The 21,450-nt window shown below is 34.7% G+C and overlaps 7 protein-coding genes across 13 annotated transcripts in view; 1 reads left to right on the top strand and 6 right to left on the bottom strand.

Moving 5' to 3' along the window:
• The window catches only part of spri (Src homology 2 domain-containing protein sprint), a 310,137-nt gene that overhangs the window by 20,047 nt on the left and 268,640 nt on the right, over positions 1-21,450 (top strand). The gene's annotated exons all lie outside the window — the stretch shown is intronic.
• On the bottom strand, positions 1,906-3,629 carry LOC116430639 (uncharacterized). The gene is made up of 5 exons (XM_031985085.2): positions 3,460-3,629; positions 3,222-3,336; positions 2,754-2,851; positions 2,541-2,661; positions 1,906-2,085 (listed from the first exon to the last, which is right to left on the bottom strand). Exons 1-5 carry the CDS (start codon positions 3,499-3,501, stop codon positions 1,997-1,999), a joined length of 465 nt encoding a protein of 154 aa, XP_031840945.2. The 5' UTR covers positions 3,502-3,629; the 3' UTR covers positions 1,906-1,996.
• On the bottom strand, positions 4,878-7,679 carry LOC116430620 (uncharacterized). Its single transcript, XM_031985046.2, has 5 exons — positions 7,510-7,679; positions 6,839-6,953; positions 6,338-6,441; positions 6,125-6,245; positions 4,878-5,179 (listed from the first exon to the last, which is right to left on the bottom strand). Exons 1-5 carry the CDS (start codon positions 7,600-7,602, stop codon positions 5,088-5,090), a joined length of 525 nt encoding a protein of 174 aa, XP_031840906.2. The 5' UTR covers positions 7,603-7,679; the 3' UTR covers positions 4,878-5,087.
• On the bottom strand, positions 8,133-10,397 carry LOC116430635 (uncharacterized). Its single transcript, XM_031985072.2, has 5 exons — positions 10,245-10,397; positions 9,523-9,637; positions 9,029-9,126; positions 8,837-8,957; positions 8,133-8,446 (listed from the first exon to the last, which is right to left on the bottom strand). Exons 1-5 carry the CDS (start codon positions 10,284-10,286, stop codon positions 8,352-8,354), a joined length of 471 nt encoding a protein of 156 aa, XP_031840932.2. The 5' UTR covers positions 10,287-10,397; the 3' UTR covers positions 8,133-8,351.
• On the bottom strand, positions 11,719-13,970 carry LOC116430607 (uncharacterized). The gene is made up of 5 exons (XM_031985019.2): positions 13,801-13,970; positions 12,997-13,111; positions 12,505-12,602; positions 12,313-12,433; positions 11,719-11,906 (listed from the first exon to the last, which is right to left on the bottom strand). Exons 1-5 carry the CDS (start codon positions 13,891-13,893, stop codon positions 11,812-11,814), a joined length of 522 nt encoding a protein of 173 aa, XP_031840879.1. The 5' UTR covers positions 13,894-13,970; the 3' UTR covers positions 11,719-11,811.
• Positions 14,985-17,211, bottom strand: LOC143174358 (uncharacterized). Of its 2 annotated transcripts, none has more exons than XM_076365789.1 (5): positions 17,077-17,211; positions 16,411-16,516; positions 15,927-16,036; positions 15,736-15,856; positions 14,985-15,215 (listed from the first exon to the last, which is right to left on the bottom strand). In XM_076365789.1, the coding sequence occupies exons 1-5, from the start codon at positions 17,167-17,169 to the stop codon at positions 15,088-15,090; spliced, it is 558 nt and encodes a 185-aa protein (XP_076221904.1). In that variant the 5' UTR covers positions 17,170-17,211; the 3' UTR covers positions 14,985-15,087. The 2 variants fall into 2 exon arrangements, with proteins under 2 accessions (XP_076221904.1, XP_076221905.1); XM_076365790.1 differs by having other exon boundaries at positions 15,927-15,952.
• LOC116430617 (uncharacterized) lies at positions 17,969-20,888 on the bottom strand. The gene is made up of 5 exons (XM_031985036.2): positions 20,724-20,888; positions 19,247-19,361; positions 18,746-18,843; positions 18,550-18,670; positions 17,969-18,229 (listed from the first exon to the last, which is right to left on the bottom strand). The coding sequence occupies exons 1-5, from the start codon at positions 20,814-20,816 to the stop codon at positions 18,129-18,131; spliced, it is 528 nt and encodes a 175-aa protein (XP_031840896.2). The 5' UTR covers positions 20,817-20,888; the 3' UTR covers positions 17,969-18,128.

Below are 21,450 nucleotides of genomic sequence, written 5' to 3'. Positions count from 1 at the left end.
TACAAAACGAGCTATCGCTTTCCAGCCGGTGTTCTCGCGCGGGATAGATATTCTTCTCACCGCGGCACACGCGAGTTTCCTCCCCGCGAGTTCCCAGTATACACACGCGCATCCACGGAAACCTTTATAGAGCCAGACAACTCGATTCGATTATCGTAAGAGAGTTATACGTCGCTTGGCGCGGGACGCGAGCTAAACGCTAACGTCGCGGCGGGATCTAAACTGATTTTCAGCTTATTGGCGCGCACGGCACCCAATACACCGTGTCTTTAAGGGGTTACGTATACCCAGCCAGCTGAGGAGAATCGATTTTTCGTGAAATTTTGTTCGAGAGCATCGTCCCCAAAACGTTTCGTTCGATGATTCCATCGGAGCGGTCGTATAAGACTGAATACAAGCGGTTTACGACGATTGTCTTCGAAGAACGGAGACACGAAGTCCTTTTATGTTTATTTATTTTTGAGTACAGAACTTTGTGTCTCCGTTTTCGTAATGTAATCGTCGTTGCAATAGTTTGACAACGATTCGGTTGAAATTCTAGCTACGCGTTGGTATAATAAGGGATCAAGTCTTTGACGAGGAATGTTGTAGTGGTGAGTTGGGACTCTAGTATCTGAAATCGGAAGCGAGTAGTTTTAATAGTTAAATCACAGAAGAACGATCTATAGTTCGAAATTCAGTTGCTACGATACTCGGAGAAAATTCATTTCCAAATTTGTATAGGAATTCTGGTAAAATTCTCATTTTTAATTGTTCAATTTGCATATCGATTTTATTAACAGTTCAACGTTCGATGTGGAAATTTGTATAACGATTTCATGGAAATTTCCATTTCTGATTTTTCAATTTGTACAACGACTTTTATGAAACTTTGAATCTTTAATTCTTACACGCGTCTAAGAGTTTCATTAAAATTCCAATTTGTTTTTCAATTCGTATAAAAACCTTCCTAAAATTTTCATTGTTCATTCTTACAAGTCTACACAGATTTTACTGACATTCGAATTTCCAATTTTTTAATCCAATAAACATTTGTATGATATTTCAATTTTATACGCATTCGCATACAAAGTTTTATTATTAAATTCGTATGAGATGGCAGTGTCGAAAAGAAGAAGAAGGAGGTCCGGGCGATGGGAAACGAGATCGGGACAGGAAACGTTCAGGAATATCACGGATCGGTCAGAGCCCGTCTCCCCGGTTTCCGGGGCACTGGGCGGGATACGCGATCCGACATAAATGAAATTACAAAGTCAAATGTAGATTCGGCGAGGGATACGCGCGTCGGATAAAGCCACTTAATGCAAACGAGCGTCGTCGAAACGGCTAAACCTTTTGTTCGACACGGCGCCGAATTAAGCGAAAACCGTCGAGGAGCTGGCGCGCCCCGGCGAAATGGCCGATCGAGAGGCCGTTCGTTCGTATTCGTCATATTTTAATTTCAATTTTAATTCGAGTTGCATTCGGTCGGGGAACCCATTACCGCGTTAATAACAACAGAAAAGAAATGTAAACTGTACACAGAGGCACGAGATTACACGGACGAGTAATCGGACGAGTTAATACGTAATAAAGACGACGATTTACAATACCAGCGGATTTTGTATATTATGGTAATCACATTATCGGTTCTTTTTTCTCTTTCTGCATTCGTCGTTGCAGTTCGGTTTTACGTAATCGTTTGGTTACGTGATCTTCGATTTTGCGTAATCTATTTATATGAAAAATGATTTGTTTAACGTTGGATGGATTGAGTAATTGGAGTGACATAATTCGTTTCACAATTTCTTTTTTCAATTTATTTCAACACTGGGACCATCTTGCAGTTGAATTGTCTGACATACGTTTTCGTGCACGAATTGCGGTAGGGCGTTTAGTAAGATTAATGATAAGATACAGAAGATGTCGATTGGTCTATGATCTAGTTTATTGAAGAATCTCCTACAGAAGCATCCGTATGTTTTCAAAAATTGTAAAAGGGAAAATCAAAAGGAAATTAGAACAGCTGTCGGTTTGGCCTGGTCTTGTTCATAAAGCATGCAACGAGTTGGTAGGCCGCAGCGCACTCGTCATTCGCTTCTGTCACTGAAACGAAAAGAATACGAAACAAGTGTAATTTCGCATAACGGTTCGTCATCTTTCACGTTTTTCGTATTTTCTGAAACTGCGTGTGTAACCAGTCTTTAACAACGGAAATAAAATAAAAATGGAATTTTCCACGCTTTCATTGAGTGTCCGTAAGTGTCACAAAAGATTCAATATAACTTAAGACAGTTTTCTTTTTGAACAATTTTACCATATTTTACTTGTTTAACTGTCTGTAACGCGAGCAAATACATATATTTCTTAAAAAATAAATTCAAATTAAATAAAAAATATCTTGCGTAAGAGAAAATGCGTTAACTGAGTAGTGATTAGATTCTAAATGAAAAGGAAAAACTGTTGTCTCATCCTAATTTCCATAACTCACTGTGTACAGATTTATCTTTATAGAAGAGTTTTATTGGTCTTTTGATCGAGTATATGATTATAATAAATACCTTCTGCATTGCAAGCATTTAAATCATCGCGGAGCCTCTTTTCCTTATCCGGTGGTAAGGGTGCCCCATTTTTCGCGATATCTTCCATCACTTTCGGTACGTTTACCTTCATTCCGACAAACTGCAACGATCGATTCAAGAGTTACATTTCTTTATAATCGGTCATGCTCACTGGTCTTCTCGTTCTATTTATATGTAGATCGACACACTCACCGTTCCGGCCTTTTTAAAACCACACGTCAAGAAGCAAGAGATCCTCTTGAATCTCTTCAAGGCGTCATGTTGCAAGTCGGACGCGTATAGTAGATCCTCTATAAAAAATACGGTATTAAAGTATTTCATACTTTCTCCACTTTCTTAAAATATGTTTATAATATTCTCATGAAATATCGATGCTGTTTTCTTACAAGCAACATAAAATAAAGAGAAATAACATACGAATTAGGGAGTGGAGGTATTTTAATTTCGTATTCCTACCAAATTTGCAACATCAATTATTAAATTTTCGAATTTTGCCACATAAAACCAAGTGTCTAACGTGAGTTACGTTTCAAGTGAAATATATGTTTTCAGAAATATACACGAAGCGTTGAAGTCTATACAATTGATACATAGGATTACGTTATATAATTAATAACAATAATCAGCTGTGTAATCGTCGGAAATTAGGGAAATCTTTACCTTCTGTGGTATTCGTAGTTTTAACGCAATCTTTCACTTCGTCCAGTGAGAGATCAAATCCTCTAGTTGTTTTTCTTAAAAAACTATCAACCTGCTCTTGCGGCGACAATTGGGCCTAAATAGAATACAATTTAGGAAAGCAATTAATATGATGGGATCGTAAGCTGAATAACTGTCGACAAGAATATAAATGCAAAAATATAAATTCAAAATATTGATATTGAAGTCATGTTCTCACCGCCGCAAAGGCGACGAACACAAGTAACACCAGGCACTTCATGGTCTTCTATCTCTCGTTTTCAGTAAACGACAGTAACTGACCGACTGACATTGATCAAGCAAATCACATTATTTATACCCGTGCACGAGAGGTTAAAGTTGACGAATTGATGTCACGGAGTAGTCACATTCACGAAAAGTAAACGTTGCGCGATAAATCAAGCGGAAACATTATGCGGGTTATTAAAGTAAATAGAAGGAGCATGATTCGATATAGCGAAATTTTTCAGTGGAAAACAATTCTTTTCGAATTGATTAACGTCAACCGCGGTAAACGGTATTCTTTGAAGCTGTATCGATATTTACCGCAACAAGTGGAGAATCTCGATTATTTTAAAAATCGTGCATTGCTTGGTTATTATTAAACCGCGGAAGTTTGCGTAAAGTAACATTTTCATTGATTGCTTCTCTGAAACTAGAATATTTATTGAGTACCTATCGGCTTATTAATAGCTTCTTTCCTTAATGAATCAGTCGTTTCGAGTTATTACAGTATAAGCAGAATTAATTAGGAGGAAATTTCAATATTTTGCTTCTGATAAGACGGATTTCAAGAATGAATCACAATATCTTATTTTCTCCAAAAGAATGTTACTTAATGTCCCTTAAGATAACTCAATTATATTATATCTTGGAGTCGTTCAGGTAACGCGATTCTTGAATTAAAAATTAGAAGATGATTAAGTTGTTGCAATTATTACACTAGTACCATCGATCGAGTGGGTGAACTACATGAATAGCCTTACAGCTCCAGCTGAATTTATATCCGTAGAATGCGAAACAGATTAAAGAACTGAGTGGGCCAACTTTTTCGAAACATTGATTTATTGATAATCAGTGATACCACGATTTAGCAATTTATAAAGCAATTACAAAGCGGTGCTATTTGGGTCCGTCTGCTAACCGTCATCGAGCAATTTTCAACCGAATTGAAGTTTAAGTAGCGTGCAGGCTGGGAAATCGATAGCTCCGTCACGATTTGTTAGACTACTTTCCAGCTGCAGCGTTAAATTACTGTTTCCTTCATCTAAACCCTTTGTGGTCGAGAATGTTTCCAACTGTACTCTTCGCAGAGTCGAATATATTCTTTGTATATAGCGATATATACGAATATCGTTAATTATTCTAATTAATGTAAATCGAGAAGCAAAAAATGAACGGTTTATAATGTATTCTATCTAGTGAATTAAAATATGATCCCGTTCCTATAGCAACATTCAACCGCAAAATATTAATTCCTCTGTATTTGCTATAATTGCTTTCTGCGAAAATTGGTAAAGGATTTTTTGTAAAATCGATCTTCGAGTTTCCATAATCTATTTATATGAAAATGGATTTGTTTATCGTTGGAAGTATTAAGTAATTAGTGGGGGATAATTCGTTTTACAATTTCTTTTTTTTATTTATTTTGACACTGAGACCATCGAGCAATTGAGTTTTCGTACGCGAATTGCGAAAAGATATTTCTTAGTGTTAATAATAAAATACAAGAGATTTCAATTGACTTGTGTTTTAGGTTATTTAAGAATCTCCCAGAGTAGCAAGTGTACATTTTCAAAAATCTTAACAAGGGAAATCGGAAGGAAGTTAAAATGTACGTGTGACTATGTCGGGGTTCTTGTTCAAGTAGCATACATGGAGCTGGTAGATCGCAACGCACTCATTGTTTTCTTCTTTCACTGAAACAGAAAGAATATAAGACAAATTTAACTTAGAATAGCGGTCCTTAAGCTTCTACGTTCTTCTTGATTTCTGTAAGTGTGCGTGTGCAATCAGTCCTTAACAATGAAAGTAAAATAAAAATGGATATGTTCCACATTTTCATTAAGTGTCACGAGAAACTTAATATAGCTCAACAGGATTTCCGTTTTGATCCCGTTTTGCCCTATGGTCGCGCACGCTGTCCAGGCAGTAATAGTGGACTTGGCGTAACACTTTTACACGCCGAATTAACCTTGTGTGAAATGGATGTGATGAAAAAAGGCTTCTCCTTTTCTCGTTCGAAAGTGGACTGTATTTGTTGAATATTGAGTGAAAGGAACGTGTATGTGTTTACAAAGTTAAAGTGTGTGTGTTGTTCAGTGAGTACAGCGTGATTGTTATGAACTTGTGATGTATGTCTGTCTGTCTATCTGTCTCAATGTCTCTCTATATATATAAAAATACAGAGATAGGGCGGTGTCCTTAGTGACAAATCAGAAGGCTAGAATGCTCGAGGTGTTGCTAATTGCCGTTTTTTAACCTACGCCCACATTACTAGTAGTGGAGGTAGGGGGTACGTCTTCCCTTCTGACCTGCAAAGGTACCGATAGCTGTGGGCTCGGGGTTTAGGTCGTTGAGCTGCCGTTTTTTTATGATATGTATCTTTACCAAATAAACCGTGCCGGAACACCCTATTTTACTGGGACTACTTTCTTTCACGCGGGTAAATGCATATATTTATTAAATAATAAATTCAAATTCACTGAAAAATAGCTTGTGTGAGAGAAAATGTGTTAGCTGAGTCCAAATTAGATTCTGAATGAGTTGCCGCATCCTAATTTCCACGAGTCACTGTATACAAATTTATGTTTACAGAAGAGTTTTATTAGTCTTTCGATTGAGTATGTGATTATAATAAATACCTTCTGCATTGCAAGCATTTAAACGATCGCGGAAGATCTCCATTTGATCCAGTGGAATGCTTAGCTTAGAATTCGCGATAACTTCCATTATTTTGGGTACGTTCAACTTCATTCCAACCATCTGCAATGACCGATTGAACCATCATATTTCTTTATAATCCGTTATATTTATCGGTATTCTCGTTATATTTAAATGTTCACCGACACACTCACCGTTCCTTGCTTTTTTGCACAACAGGCCAGCAAGCAAGAGACCCTCTTGACTCTCTCTGAGTATCCGGCGTCATCTTCATCGTTGACAGCGTACAGTATATCGTCTGCGAAACATAACGTGAAAGTACTTTTTTCCTTTCGCCGAGTATTAACCTATTTAAACTCGAAAGCTTTTCCTTGACAAATATGTTTATAATTATCCGATGAAGTATCTATACTTTTTTCTTACCATCAGCATAAAATAAAAAGAAATAACATACGAATTAGAGGATGGAGATATTTTATATTTGTATTCCTAGCAAGGTTGCAATATCGAATATTAAAATTTCTAATTAAACTACATCAAACCAAGTGTAAGTCGTGAGTTACGTTTCAAGTGAAATATGTTCTTTGAAATATACACGAAGGGTTGAAGTCCATACAATTGATACATAGGATTGCGTTATATAATTAATAACAATAATCAGCTATGTAATCGTCGGAAATTAGAGAAATCTTTACCTTCTGTGGTATTCGTAGTTTTAACACAATTTTTAACATCATCTCGTGTGAGATTAAATGTTCTAACCAGTCTTCCGAAATAAATATCGGTCTTCTCTTGCGGTGACAATTGTGCCTAAATAGAATACAATTTTGGAACCTAATTAGTACGATGCAATCGTAAGCTGAATAATTATTGACAAAAATATAAGTGTAAACCACGCATACTAACATTCATAACATTGTTAATATTTGTATTTATATTAGTATATAAGAATCAACAAACATGCAGTAACAAATGAAAAAGAACGTAACGATTAACTTTCGATCACTGTCGATCATATTATTGAAATTCGATCGGTCTATCTCCCACTTAATTAAAAAACGGTAACAACATATTTTGATATGAAGTTCTGAGAGAATATTTTCAATTCAGGTTTGACGATGATTGAAAAAACTAAAATAAAATGATCTACGAGGATTCTAAAATCATGGTATAATCTTGTAGTACACATGTCGATCATTATACAAAATTTACAGTCGAATATCAATTTTCGTAATTTATAATATAACATAGACCCTTGTCGAGGTTTCCATTCATATCTTCATCTTCTCTGTCGCTTAAAACTTCTACACAATTTTTTGAGAGTGTGAACGATTGAAAATAGGGATGTTAAAATTGAATAACTTACCGCAGCAACGGCGACGAACGCAAGCAACAATAGGCACTTCATGGTTTTCCTTTTCCCGTTTGTAGTAAACGACTGTAATTGTTCGACTAACATTGATCAAGCAAATCGGATCATTTATACCCGTGCCGGAGAGGTTAAAGTTGACGAAATGATGTCACGGAGCTGTCACATTTTCTTTAAAGCACACGTTATACGTTTCCAACTGTACTCCCCGCTGAGACAGACATATTCTTCGGTTATAGTGATATGTACTGCTGTTGTTAATGATTTTAATCAATGTAAACCGAGAAGCAAACAAATATCGATTCATAATCTTAATGACACAATAGCAATAACAAAGTATTGCGAAATAGGAAAATATACCCAATGATGGAATGGGTAACGAAATTATTATTTGTCACCTTTGCGGCGACATTTGACTTAGTGAATAAAAGTGTTATCCTACTTGCATGACGACATTCGACCTTCAAGTGTTAGTTCCTCGGTGTTTGTTATAATTACTTTCGCCAAAACTTCGTAAAGGAGTTTTCTATGGAATTGTGACCTTCAGGTTTCCATTATTTATTTATATGAGAGAAACGATTTTTTAACGTTGGAAGTATTAAGTAAATAGGGTGGAATAATTTGTTTTACAATTACTTTTTTTATTTATTTTGACACTGAGGCCATCGAGCAGTTGAATTGATATACATTTTCGTACGCGAATTGCGAGAGGACATTTATTAAGGTCAATAATAAGATACAAGGGATTTCAATTGATTTATATTGTCGCTTATTAAAAAATCTCCCAGAGAAGCAATTGTTCGTTTTCCACAATTGTAAAGGTGGAAATCAGAAGGATATTAGTACAGATGTGGGTGCGGTTCGTCTCTGTACTTGTTGATAATGCAAACAACAATCTGATACATCGCAGCGCACTCGTCCTTTGTTTCCGTCACTAAAATTCAAAGGATTATAAACATTCATTCATACAAATGAAACTATAGTCACAACGTAACAATGGAAAGGAAAATGGAATTTTCTAGGTTTTCGTCACGTTGTCCACAAATCTAACAAAATATATTTATCAAATAAATATGTCGCAATACATTTAATGAAATTTGTATATATTATTCTTTGAAGATGTTTTCACTGAAGAAAAACAATTTTCATCGAATTAAAAAAAAAATTGCTTGTGCGATACAGAATACTTTAACCGAGTTTTAATTAGGTTCTGAATGAAAACGAAAGATTGTTGTCAGATCCCAATTCCCATGACTCATTGAGTATAAACTTATCATTACAGATGACTTTTGTTAGTCTATTGATTGATCGTATGATTAATTACCTTCTTCGTTGCAAGCAGTTAAACTATCGCTGAACTTCTTGATATCTTCTGGCGGAATGGGCATGCGATCCTTCATGAAATGCTCCAGCACTACCGGTGGGCTTAACTTCATTCCAACCATCTAAAATGACCGATTAAAGTGTTACATTTCTGTATAATTCGTTATTTTTAATTGTAATCCGTTACACTCACCAATCCTTTCTTTTTGGCACAACAGGCTGTCACGCAAGATGTTCTCTTAAATCTATTCATCTCGTCATTTTCATAGTTGGTCGCGTACAGTACATCCTCTGCAAAAAACAGTATAAAAGTATTTTTTACTTTACACCGAATATTAACCCATTTCTACTTTAAAGCTTTTCCTTTTTAAATATACTTATCATTTTCTGATGAAATGTCGGTGCAATTTTTTTCGAATTAACATAAAGAAAATAATATAATTAAGGTAAAGGGAAATAAGGGGATAGAGCTATTTTATTTTTGTATTTCTAGCAAGATTGCAATGTGGAGTATTAAATTTTTTAATTTTGTTACATCAAATCAAATGTTTATCGAGTTGGCTTTCGCGTATAAAAGGTTTTTATAAATAGAAATGATGGATTGAAGGGTGTATAATCTATATAGGATTCTGCTATATAATGAAAAATAATGATTATGTAATCGTTCGAGATTAGAGAAATCTTTACCCAACGTTGTATTCGTAGTTTTAATACAATTTTGAACATCCTCCTGCGCGAGATCAAACCTTTTGGATAGTCTTCTGACAAAAACATCGGCCCTCTCTTCCGTCGACAATTTAGCCTAAATAGAATCAAATTTTGAAATCAAATTTATGCTATGCAATCATAATGTGAATAATTATCTATAGAGATATGAGTCGAAACCACACGTACTACTATCTAAAGTATTGTTAATATTTGTATTCACGTTACTACATGAGAATCAACGCAACTGTAAAAAGTCAGTGAAGTCGGAAAATGAAGAGACAAATGAAAAAGAACGTAACGATTACCTGTCAATCACGGTCGATAATATTATCGAAACTCGACCATCCCACTGTTTATTTCCCAGTCAATTAAAAAAAAGAAACCAGTATATTTTGATATCGACTTCTGAGAGAATATTTTCAATTAACGTCTGACAATGACTAAAACTTCTAAACTAAAAAGTTGTAAAAGTATTCCATTCTATTACATATATTGGTGCATTTTGCAAAACTAAATGTTATATGTCAATTTTCGTAATTTTGCTGCATTAAATCAGTTAATTGAATCTCATTTGGAATATAACAAGAACTTTATTCGTGGTTTTCATTCATATCTTGATGTTTTCTTTCGCTCAAAACTTATAGACAATTTTTTCGTAGTATGAAAAATTCAAAATATGTATATTAAAGTCGTGTTCTCACCGTAGCAACGGCAACGAACGCAAGCAACAACAGCCACTTCATGGTTTCCGTTTCTCGTTTCCAGTGAACGACAGCAATTGTTCGACTGACATTGATCAAGAAAATCGGATTATTTATACCAGTGCAGGAGAGGTTAAAGTTGACGACATGATGTCATGGAGCGGTCACATTCGTGTTAAAGCACACGTTATACAATAAACGGAACAAAGATAGTATGCAACTTATTGATCTACGTAAACACATGGAAAATGATTCGACTTAAAGGAAACTTTCGGCGGAGTACACCAGTTTTCGAATCGATTATCGGAATAGGCGTGAGGAACGGAATTCCTGGAAGCTATATCGATATTTATAGCAGCAAGTGGAAAATCAGGATTATTTTAGAAACCGTACATCGCTTGGTTGTTATTAAACCGCGAAAGTTTCCGGGATGTGACATTTTTATTCATTCTTCCCATGAAACTAGAATGTTTATTGACAATCTATCGTCTTATTAATAACTCCCTTACTTCCTGAATCGATTGTTTTGTGTTATTACATTTTAAGGAAGGATAATTAGAAAGAGATTGTAATTTTTTGTGACCAACACAATGTGCACTTAAAACTAGCATATATTTTTATTAACAAAAGAGGGTTCCAAGAATGAATCACAATACTTTATTTTCTACAAACGAGGTTTGTTATAATGTATTTTGATTAGGATAACTCAATTGAGTTTTATCCTGAAATCGGTCAGGAAATGCGGTTTCTGAATTAAAAATGGGAAGATGATTAAGTTGTTGCAATTATTAGACTAGTACTTTATATATAAAATGAAATGTATAAAAAAATGGAAATGGTCGATTTTTCCGAAACATTGATTTATTGGTAATCAGTGGCGTCAATTTAGCAATTTACGAAGCAATTGCGATGCGATGCTAGTCAGATCCGACTCCCTGTTGGGTCAGACGTATTCTTTGGCTAAAATGATATCTACCGCTGTTGTTAATGATTCTAATCAATGTAAACCATGAAGCAAATAAATATCGATTTATAAACTTAATGACACAATTGCAATAACAAAGTACTGTGAAATAGGAAAATATGCCCAATGATGGAATGGGTAACGAAATTATTATTTGCCACCTTTGCGGCGACATTTGACCTAGTGAATAAAAGTGTGATCCTACTTGCATGACGACATTCGACTTTCGAGAGTTAGTTTCTCGGTGTTTGTTATAATTACTTTCGCCAAAACTTCGTAAAGGAGTTTTCTATGGAATTGTGACCTTCAGGTTTCCATTATTTATTTATATGAGAGAAACGATTTTTTAACGTTGGAAGTATTAAGTAAGTAGGGTGGAATAATTCGTTTCACAATTACTTTTTTTTATTTATTTTGACACTGAGGCCATCGAGCAGTTGAATTGATATACATTTTCGTACGCGAATTGCGAGAGGACATTTATTAAGGTCAATAATAAGATACAAGGGATTTCAATTGATTTATGCTTTAGTTTATTTAAGAATCTCCCAGAGAAGCAATTGTACGTTTTCAACAACTGTAAAGGTGGAAATCAGAAGGATATTAGAGCAGACGTGGGTGCGATTTGTGGATGCTCTTGTTGACAATGCATACACCAAGCTGATACATCGCAGAGCACTCGTTCTCTGTTTCCGTCACTGAAATAGAAAGGATTACGAACATTACGTTTTTCATATCTTCAGAAAATTAGTGTGAAACCAGTCCTTCATACAAATGAAACTATAGTCACAACGTAACAATGGAAAGGAAAATGGAATTTTCTAGGTTTTCGTCACGTTGTCCATAAATCTAACAAAATATATTTATCAAATAAATATGTCGCAATACATTTAATGAAATTTGTATATATTATTCTTTGAAGATGTTTTCATTGAAGAAAAACAATTTTCATCGAATTAAAAAAAAAATTGCTTGTGCGATACAGAATACTTTAACCGAGTCTTAATTAGGTTCTGAATGAAAACGAAAGATGACTCATTGAGTATAAACTTATCATTACAGATGACTTTTGTTAGTCTATTGATTGATCGTATGATTAATTACCTTCTTCGTTGCAAGCAGTTAAACTATCGCTGAACTTCTTGATATCTTCTGGCGGAATGGGCGGATGATTCTTTGTGAAATGCTCCAGCACTACCGGTGGGCTTAACTTCATTCCAACCATCTAAAATGACCGATTAAAGTGTTACATTTCTGTATAATTCGTTATTTTTAATTGTAATCCATTACACTCACCATTCCTTTCTTTTTGGCACAACAGGCTGCCAAGCAAGATATTCTCTTAAATCTATCCATGTCGTCATTTTCATAGTTGATCGCGTACAGTACATCCTCTGCAAAAAACAGTATAAAAGTATTTTTTACTTTACACCGAATATTAACCCATTTCTACTTTAAAGCTTTTCCTTTTTAAATATACTTATCATTTTCTGATGAAATGTCGATGCAATTTTTTTCGAATTAACATAAAGAAAATAATATAATTAAGGTAAAGGGAAATAAGGGGATAGAGCTATTTTATTTTTGTATTTCTAGCAAGATTGCAATGTGGAGTATTAAATTTTTTAATTTTGCTACATCAAATCAAATGTTTATCGAGTTGGCTTTCGCATAAAAGGTTTTTATAAATAGAAATGAAGGATTGAAGGGTGTATAATCTATATAGGATTCTGCTATATAATGAAAAATTATGATTATGTAATCGTACGAGATTAGAGAAATCCTTACCCAACGTTGTATTCGTAGTTTTAATACAATTTTGAACATCCTCCTCCGTGACATCAAACATTCTGGATAGTTTTCTCACAAAAACATCGGTCCTCTCTTCTGTCGACAATTCGGCCTAAATAGAATAAAATTTTGGAATTTAATTCATACCATGCAATCGTAATGTGAATGATTGTCTATAGAGATATGAGTCGAAACCACGCGTACTACTGTTTATGGTATTGTTAATATTTATATTCACTTTATTACATAAGAATCAACGCAGCTTCAAAAAGTCAATGAAAGCGGTAAAAGAAGAAACAAATGAAAAGGAACGTAACGATTACCTGTTCATCACGGTGGATAATATTATCGAAACTCGACCATCCCACGGTCTATCTCCCAGTTAATTGAAAAACAGTTACAATATATGTTGACATCAACTCACGTATAACAACTGTTGAAAACAGTAAAGTAAACCGATCAATAGGAATTGTTTAAGAAAGTTTTCTACTGAAAGAACTCACTATTTTCTAACGAAAAACATATTTCCAAAACTCAAGGAGAAATCACAAATGAATCGGGGAAGGCTGTTTTACTGAATGTTGCACGTATTGGTGCATTCTGCAAAATGTAAGATTAAATATCAATTTTCCTAATTTCACTGTATCAAATCAGTTAATTAAATCTCAATCGAAATGTAACATAGACCCTTGTTCGAGGTTTCCATTCATATCTTCATCTTCTCTGTCGCTTAAAACTTCTACACAATTTTTTGAGAGTGTGAACAATTGAAAATACGGGTATTAAAATTGAGTAACTTACCGCAGCTATGGCGAGGAATGCAAGCAACACCAGCCACTTCATGGTTTTCCGTTTCTCGTTTTCAGTGAACGACAGTAAGTGATCGACTGTCATCGATGAAGCAGATCGGATTATTTATACCCATGCACAAGAGGTTAAAGTTGAAGAAATGATATCACGGAGCGGTTACATTCGCGTTGTAGCACATATTGCACGATAAATCGAGCGTGAAGAGTATGCAGTTTATTTATATAAATAAACAGAAGGAAAATGATCCGACGTAGCTTATGCTTTCGCGCGGAACACATCTGTTTTGGAATCGATTATCGGGATAACCGCGAGGACTGATATTCCTCTGAAGCTGTATGGACATTTACAGCTGCTACAAGTGGTAAATCAAAATTATTTTGGAAACCGCATATTGTTTGGAATATTCATTAACAACCTGACCTTTTATTAATAGCTTCTTTCCTTAATGAATCGATTATTTTCTGTCATTACAATTTAGTGAAGGACAATTAAGAGGAGATTATATTTTTTGTGACCAATTCAAATTACTACAATTTAAACTGAGATAATTAGAAGGAATATTTTTATTCAACAAAATTTATTGCATTCCTATTTGATCAATGAAGCGATAAAATAAGATTACAAGAAGCAATCGAGGGCAATCGTGCAGGCTGAGAAACCGATGGCTGCGTCACAATTTCTTGAACTGTTTCCCCGCTGCAGAATTAAATTCTTATTTCTTTCATTTCCACTCTGTGCGGTCGAGAACTTTTCCAATTGTAATTCCATCTGGCTTAAATATATTCGTCATATACAACCATATTTACCGGTGTCGTTAATTATTGCAATTAATGTAAACCGAGAAGCAAAGAAATATGGTTTGTAAAGTTTATGGCACAGCAGTAAGAACAAAGTATTGCCAAATAGGAAAATATACCCAATGATGGTGTTGATAACGAAATTATGTTTTGCAGCCTTCGCGGTGACGTTCGACCTAGCGAATAAAAATGTGATCCCGCATGTATGGCAACGTTAGACTGCAAAGTGTTAACTCCTCTGTATTTGTCATAATTGCTTTCAGCGAAAATTCATAAAGGAGTTTTCTATGGAATCGTGATATTCGAGTTTCCATAACGTATTTATATGAAAATTGATTTGTCTAACGTTGGAAAGATTGAGTAACTGGAATGAGATAATTCGTTGCCCAATTTCTTTTTTTATTTATTTTGACACTGAGATCAAGGACCAGTTGAATTGTCTGACATACGTTTTCGTACACGAATTGCGAGAAGGCATGTATTAAAGAAAGGAAGGTTCTGGGTAAAAAGGAAAACCAGCAATTATTGGACGTAGATGCAAGCCTTTCCTGTTCTTAATGCATTCATGGAGCTGGTAGATCGCATTGCACTCGTCGTTTGTTTCCGTCACTGAAACAGAAAGCATCAGATACTTCACATTTTGATATCTTCTGAAAATGTGTGTGTAACCAGTCCTTCGTGCAGACTAATTAAACAATAGTAACGACGTAACAATGGAAATGAAATTGGAGTTTTCCACGTTTGCATTAAATGTCCAGAAGTCGATGTAACAACAGGTTTAATATAGTTTAATACAGTTTCCTTTTTAATCTATTTCACCTTACTTCACTGGTATTGTTTTCATTAACTCGTACAAACACATATATTTCATAAATAAATGTTCAGCAGTTTTTTCAAGAAGCTTGTACATATTATTCTTTGAAGATGTTTTCAGTAAGAAAAAACGATTTTTAAAAGATTAAAGAAAAAGTTGCTTGTGCGAGACAAAACGCGTCAACTCAGATCTAATTAGAATCTGAATGAAAAGGAGAAATTGTTGTCTCATTCTAATTTCCATGAATCAATGTGTATAGATTTATGTTTATAGAAAAGTTATATTAGTCTATTGACTGATCGTATGATTAATTACCTTCTTCATTGCAAAGATTTAATACATCGCGGAACATCTTCAGTTTCTGCAACGGCATCGATACCTTCCTTCTTACGTAATAGTCTATCACCATCGGCACGTTTAACTTCATGCCGTCCATCTGCAATGATCGATTAAAGCGTCATTTTTCTTTAAAATTCGTTATATTCAAATGTAGCAGTTACACTCACGATTCCCTGCTTATTTGCGAAACATGCTGAAAAGCAAGAGATCTTGTAGAATCTGTTGTCGGATGGCCCGCGATTACTCGTTGTAGAGTTGCCCGCAAACATTAGATCCTCTGTTAAATACAATGTAAAAATATTTTCTATCTTACGCCGAATATTAACTCATTTAAACTCCCAAGCTTTTCGTTTGTAAATATACTTATCATTTTCTGATAAAATATCGATGCAATTTTTTCGTCAAATTAACGTAAAGAGAAGAATATAACTAAGGTAAAGGAAAATAAGGAGATAGAGCTATTTTATTTTTGTATTCCTAGCAATTTTCCTACATCACACCAAATGTTGATCGTGAGCTCCCTTTCGAGTGAAAAGGGTCTTTAAAAACATAGACGAAGGTTTGAAGGCTGTACAATTTACATAGGATTCTGCTATATAATTAAAAATAATGATTATTTATGTCATCGTTAGAGATTAGAGAAATGTTTACCGAATGTTATTCTCGAAGTGTTAAAGCAATTTTGAACATCGTCTACTGTGAGATCGAATACCACTGCCATAACCGTCACCAATACCTTCTGTGGCGGCCAATATGCCTAGAGAGAATAAAATTTTGGAATACAATTAATCTAATGTAATCGTGAGCTGAATAACTGTCGACAGAAATATGAATGGAAACCATGTAAAACTAATTAATATTGTTAATATTTGTATTTATATCAGTATATAAGAATTAAAAAAAATGCAGTAACAAATGAAAAAGAACGTAACGATTACCTGTCGATCACGGTCGATAATATTATCGAAACTCGACCATCCCACGGTCTATCTCCCAATTAATTAAAAAACGATAATAACATATTTTGATATGAAGTTCTGAGAGAATATTTTCAACTCACGTCTGACGATGATTGAAAAAGCTAAAATAAAATGATCTACGAGGATTCTAAAATCATGGTATACTCTTGTAGTACACGTATCGAACATTATACAAAATTTACAATTGAATATCAATTTTCGTAATTTATAATATAACATAGATCCTTATTCGAGGTTTCCATTCATGTCTTGATCTTTTCTGTCGCTTAAAACTTATACACAATTTTTTGAGAGTGTGAACGATTGAAAATATGGGTGTTAAAATCGAGTAACTTACCGCAGCTATGGCGACGAATGCAAGCAACACTAACCACTTCATGATTTTCCGTTTCTCGTTTTCAGTGAACGACAGTAAGTGATCGACTGTCATCGATTAAACAAATCGGATTATTTATACCCGTGCAGAAGAGGTTAAAGTTGACGAATAGCTTGCCACGGAGCGGTTACAATTCATGGAAAGTGAATGTTTAACGATAATTTGTGCGATAAGATTATACAGTTCATTTAAGCGCATAGAATTAAAGTGATTCAACTTAGCGAAAGCTTTTAGCGAGACACATCTGTTTTCGAGTATCAGGATGACATTAGGATGACTTTTTCGCTACAACATTAAATCATTATTTCTGTTACTTTAACTTTGCGGTAAAAGACGTTTTCAACTGTACTCCCCGCTGGGTTAAATATATTCTTTGTGTAAACCCATATCTAACGATGTCGTTAATTATTGCAATTAATGTAAACCAGAAGCAAAGAAATAACGGTTTATAAAGTTTGTGGCACAAAAGTAAGAACAAAGTATTACCAAATAGGAAAATATGAATAATACATATGAAAAATACAGTAAATTGTTTAACGTTGAAAGTATTAAGCAGTTATTAAGTAAAGTAGTGCGGGATAATTCGTTTCACAACATTTTTTTTTATTTATTTGACACGGAAATTATTGGACAGTTGAGCTGAACACATTGAGTGCCGGCGACCTAAGAGACATTTAATGCCTGAACGCCGGTAACGTATCGGCCACTGAAAGCCCAAACACCGGCTTTATTCGCTTATACCTGATCTATGAGTAGCCAAAAAAAATATTCAAGACATTATACATTTTTATAAAATAGTACATTTTAATTGCATATTCGTCATATACCATTTAACGGACATGAAAGATAGAAAGAAAATCGAAATTTTTAATTTATAATTATAGAAAAAATACAGTTTTTCATTTCATGGTGGATTTATTACATACATGTAACATAAACAGAAAACAAAAATATTAATATTTAATTTTATTGCGGGGCCGGCGTTCAAGCGATACCCTCAGGATACCGCGTTCTCACGGGGCCGTGAACAACATGTGTAAGGATTCAAGCAGGCCAGTTAAGTAAGTGCATACAAAGACTTGGTAGATCGCATCGCACTCGTTTGCTTCCGTCACTGAAATAGAAAGGATTCGAAACTTTACATTTTCAATACGTACAAACAAATACATTTATTAAATAAAAGTTTAGCATTGTTTTCAAGAAATTTCTATATGTTATTCTTTGAAAATGTTTTCAATAAGAAATAACAACCTTTATCAAATTAAACAGAAAAGTGTTTATGTGAGAAAATGTGGTAACTGAGTCCTAATTTGATTCTGAATGAAAAGGAGAAATTCTTGTCTAATGCTATTTTCTATGAATTAATGTGTGCAGATTATGTTTGTAGAAGAGTTTTATTGGTCTGTTGATTGATTATATGATTATAGTAAATACCTCTTTCGTTGCAAGCAATTAAAGTACGGCGCAACTTCTTCAATTCGTCAGTTGTATCAAATTTTTGGTATTTGACAACAAAGTCTATTATGACCGGTACATTCACCTCCATTCCAGCCATCTGAAATGATTGAGTAAAGCGTTACATTTCTTTGTAGTCCTTTATAATTATTTAAATGTAGGCCGTTACACTTACCATTCCCTGCTTCTTAGCACAACAAGCTATAAGGCAAGAGATCCTCTTGTATTCTTCGTACGGGTTGTTTCCTTTATGGGCCGCGTGCAGTATATCCTCTGTGAAATATAGCGTAAAAGTAATTTTTACCTTACACCGAATATTAACCTATTTAAACTCGAATGTTTTTCCTTCAGAAATATTCTTTAAATTTCTGATGAAATATCGATGCTACTTTCTTCAAATTAGTATAAAGGGAAAAGTGTAAGTAGAATGAAGGGAAACAACATCTGAATTAGGGGATAGAGCTATTTTATTTTTGTATTCCTAGCATTGCTACAATATCGATTATTAAATTATCTAATTTTACTACATCAAACCAAATGGTGATCGTGAATTAACTTTCGAATAAAAAGGATCCTTAGATATATAGACGAAGGAATGAAGGCTGTGTAATTTACATCGGATTCTGCTACATAATTACAAATAATCAGTACCTATGTTAATCTTTGAAATCTTTACCTTCCGTGGTTTTTGTAGTGTTAACGCAATTTTGAACATCGTCCATTGTAACTTCAAACAGTTCAGCTACTTTTCTTAAGAAAGGTTCAGCCTTCCTTTGCGGCGATAATTCAGCCTGAATGGAATAAAATTTTGGAAATTAATTAATACGATGGAATAATTGTCGTCAAAAATATAAGTGTAAACCACGCATACTAACACTTATAACATTGTTGACATTTGTATTTATATTATTGTCACGAGCACTTTTAAGTATATGCTGAGGTTTTCGAAGGACCACCCAATGTTGGGACTGAATGATTGATTGACTGATAGCTAAGCTGATTCTCAACTGAGTCTGATTTAAGCTGAGCTGATTCTCAACTGCTTCTGACTCTGAACTGAACTGATACTGATGTCTCAAACTGATGTCTCAAACTGATGTCTCAAACTGATGTCTCAAACTGATGTCTCAAACTGATGTCTCAAACTGATGTCTCAAACTGATGTCTCAAACTGATGTCTCAAACTGATGTCTTGAAGGGTTTTTATACTGATCCTGGGCCTACTCCCTCCCTCTCGATATACGAAGGTGGGCCTCAGAGGCGGTTTTTCTATCCTTTCCTACGCAAGGTACCTACGTCTGTCTCATCCCCTTCCAGTCCGCCTGTAGCGCGGGTTTCCTGGAGCGGGGATGACGGAGTTGGTCGCTATGCTGAACGAATGTTTGGCAACGCTGGGGAAATTCCATTAGGTCAAAATCCTTGAGGACACTTTTTCTAAAATTCTAACAGACCCTCTGGAATACGACTTTATGATACCTGGACTGAAGTGAAAAAACTAGACAATGGTTAATTTCTACGCTGAACCCTTATGTGCCGCATATTGGCTGCAGGCCGGCCTGCTAAAGTACCGGACGGAAAGCTGTTGGTCACGAACGTCTCTAAGAATAATTCCCGTGTCGTAAAATTGTCCCCTTGTTGTCCTAACAATTATTATGTAAGAGTCAACGAAATATCAAAAGATCAATGAAATCGGAAAGTGAAGAAACAAATAAAAAAGAAAGTAACGATTACCTGTCGATCACGGTCGATAATATTATCGAAACTCGACCATCCCACGGTCTATCTCCGAATTAATTAAAAAACAGTATCAATATATTTTGATATCGATTTGTCAGAGGATATTTTCAACTCACGTCTGACGGTGATTGAAAAAGGTAAAGTAACATGATCTACGAGGATTCTAAAATCATGGTATACTCTTATAGTATACATATTGATACATTTTGATAAATTTAATATTAAACATCAATTTTCGTAATTCTACTGTAACGAATCAAGTAATTTAATTGATTCTGTTGTAATAGAAATATAACATAGATCCTTATTCGAGGTTTCCATTCATGTCTTGATCTTTTCTGTCGCTTAAAACTTATACACAATTTTTTGAGAGTGTGAACGATTGAAAATATGGGTGTTAAAATCGAGTAACTTACCGCAGCTATGGCGACGAATGCAAGCAACACTAACCACTTCATGATTTTCCGTTTCTCGTTTTCAGTGAACGACAGTAAGTGATCGACTGTCATCGATTAAGCAAATCAGATGATTTATACTCGTGCAGAAGAGGTTAAAGTTGAGGAAATAATGTCACGGAGCGGTTGCATTCACGTTGCACGATAAATCAAACGACAAGTGTATCCAGCTTGTTTAAGTAAATAGAAGGAACATGAGACGACTTAGCGAAAGCTTTCAGTGGGAAACATCTGTTTTCGAATCGATTAACGGGATAGTCGGGAGGAACGGAACTCCCTGAAGGTACATCGATATTTACCGCAAGTTGAAAATCTCATAAAATTGACTTCTTGAAATTTCTCTGCGGTAAGTCCAAGGTTGCATCTATTGATATTTCCACCGATTTAAAATTCGGTTTGCATATTGCTAAATCGGTTTCTTTAGTAATGTCTCAGAGAACTATTTGCTAGTTCTTCAGTAATCGCGAAAGGACGAAATTAGGAATGGGTCATTTTGATCTGTCTCGTAGTTGTAGTATTAATATAATATTTTCTTAGTTTTTTTCATATATTCGTTGTAGCATTCAAGCGAAATTATATTTAAAATCATTTTGGATAATTAACATTTTTAGGGTGGCAATAATGATGGAATGAGAAAATTAAAACCTGTCATTTGAACAGCCGCGATAGTTTTAGTATTAATGAATCT

Source organism: Nomia melanderi, chromosome 3, assembly GCF_051020985.1.
Source record: "Nomia melanderi isolate GNS246 chromosome 3, iyNomMela1, whole genome shotgun sequence".
NCBI classification, from domain to species: Eukaryota; Metazoa; Arthropoda; class Insecta; order Hymenoptera; family Halictidae; genus Nomia; species Nomia melanderi.
The sequence above is the reverse complement of the archived record's forward strand: the minus strand, read 5'-3'. Positions and strand labels throughout refer to the sequence as shown.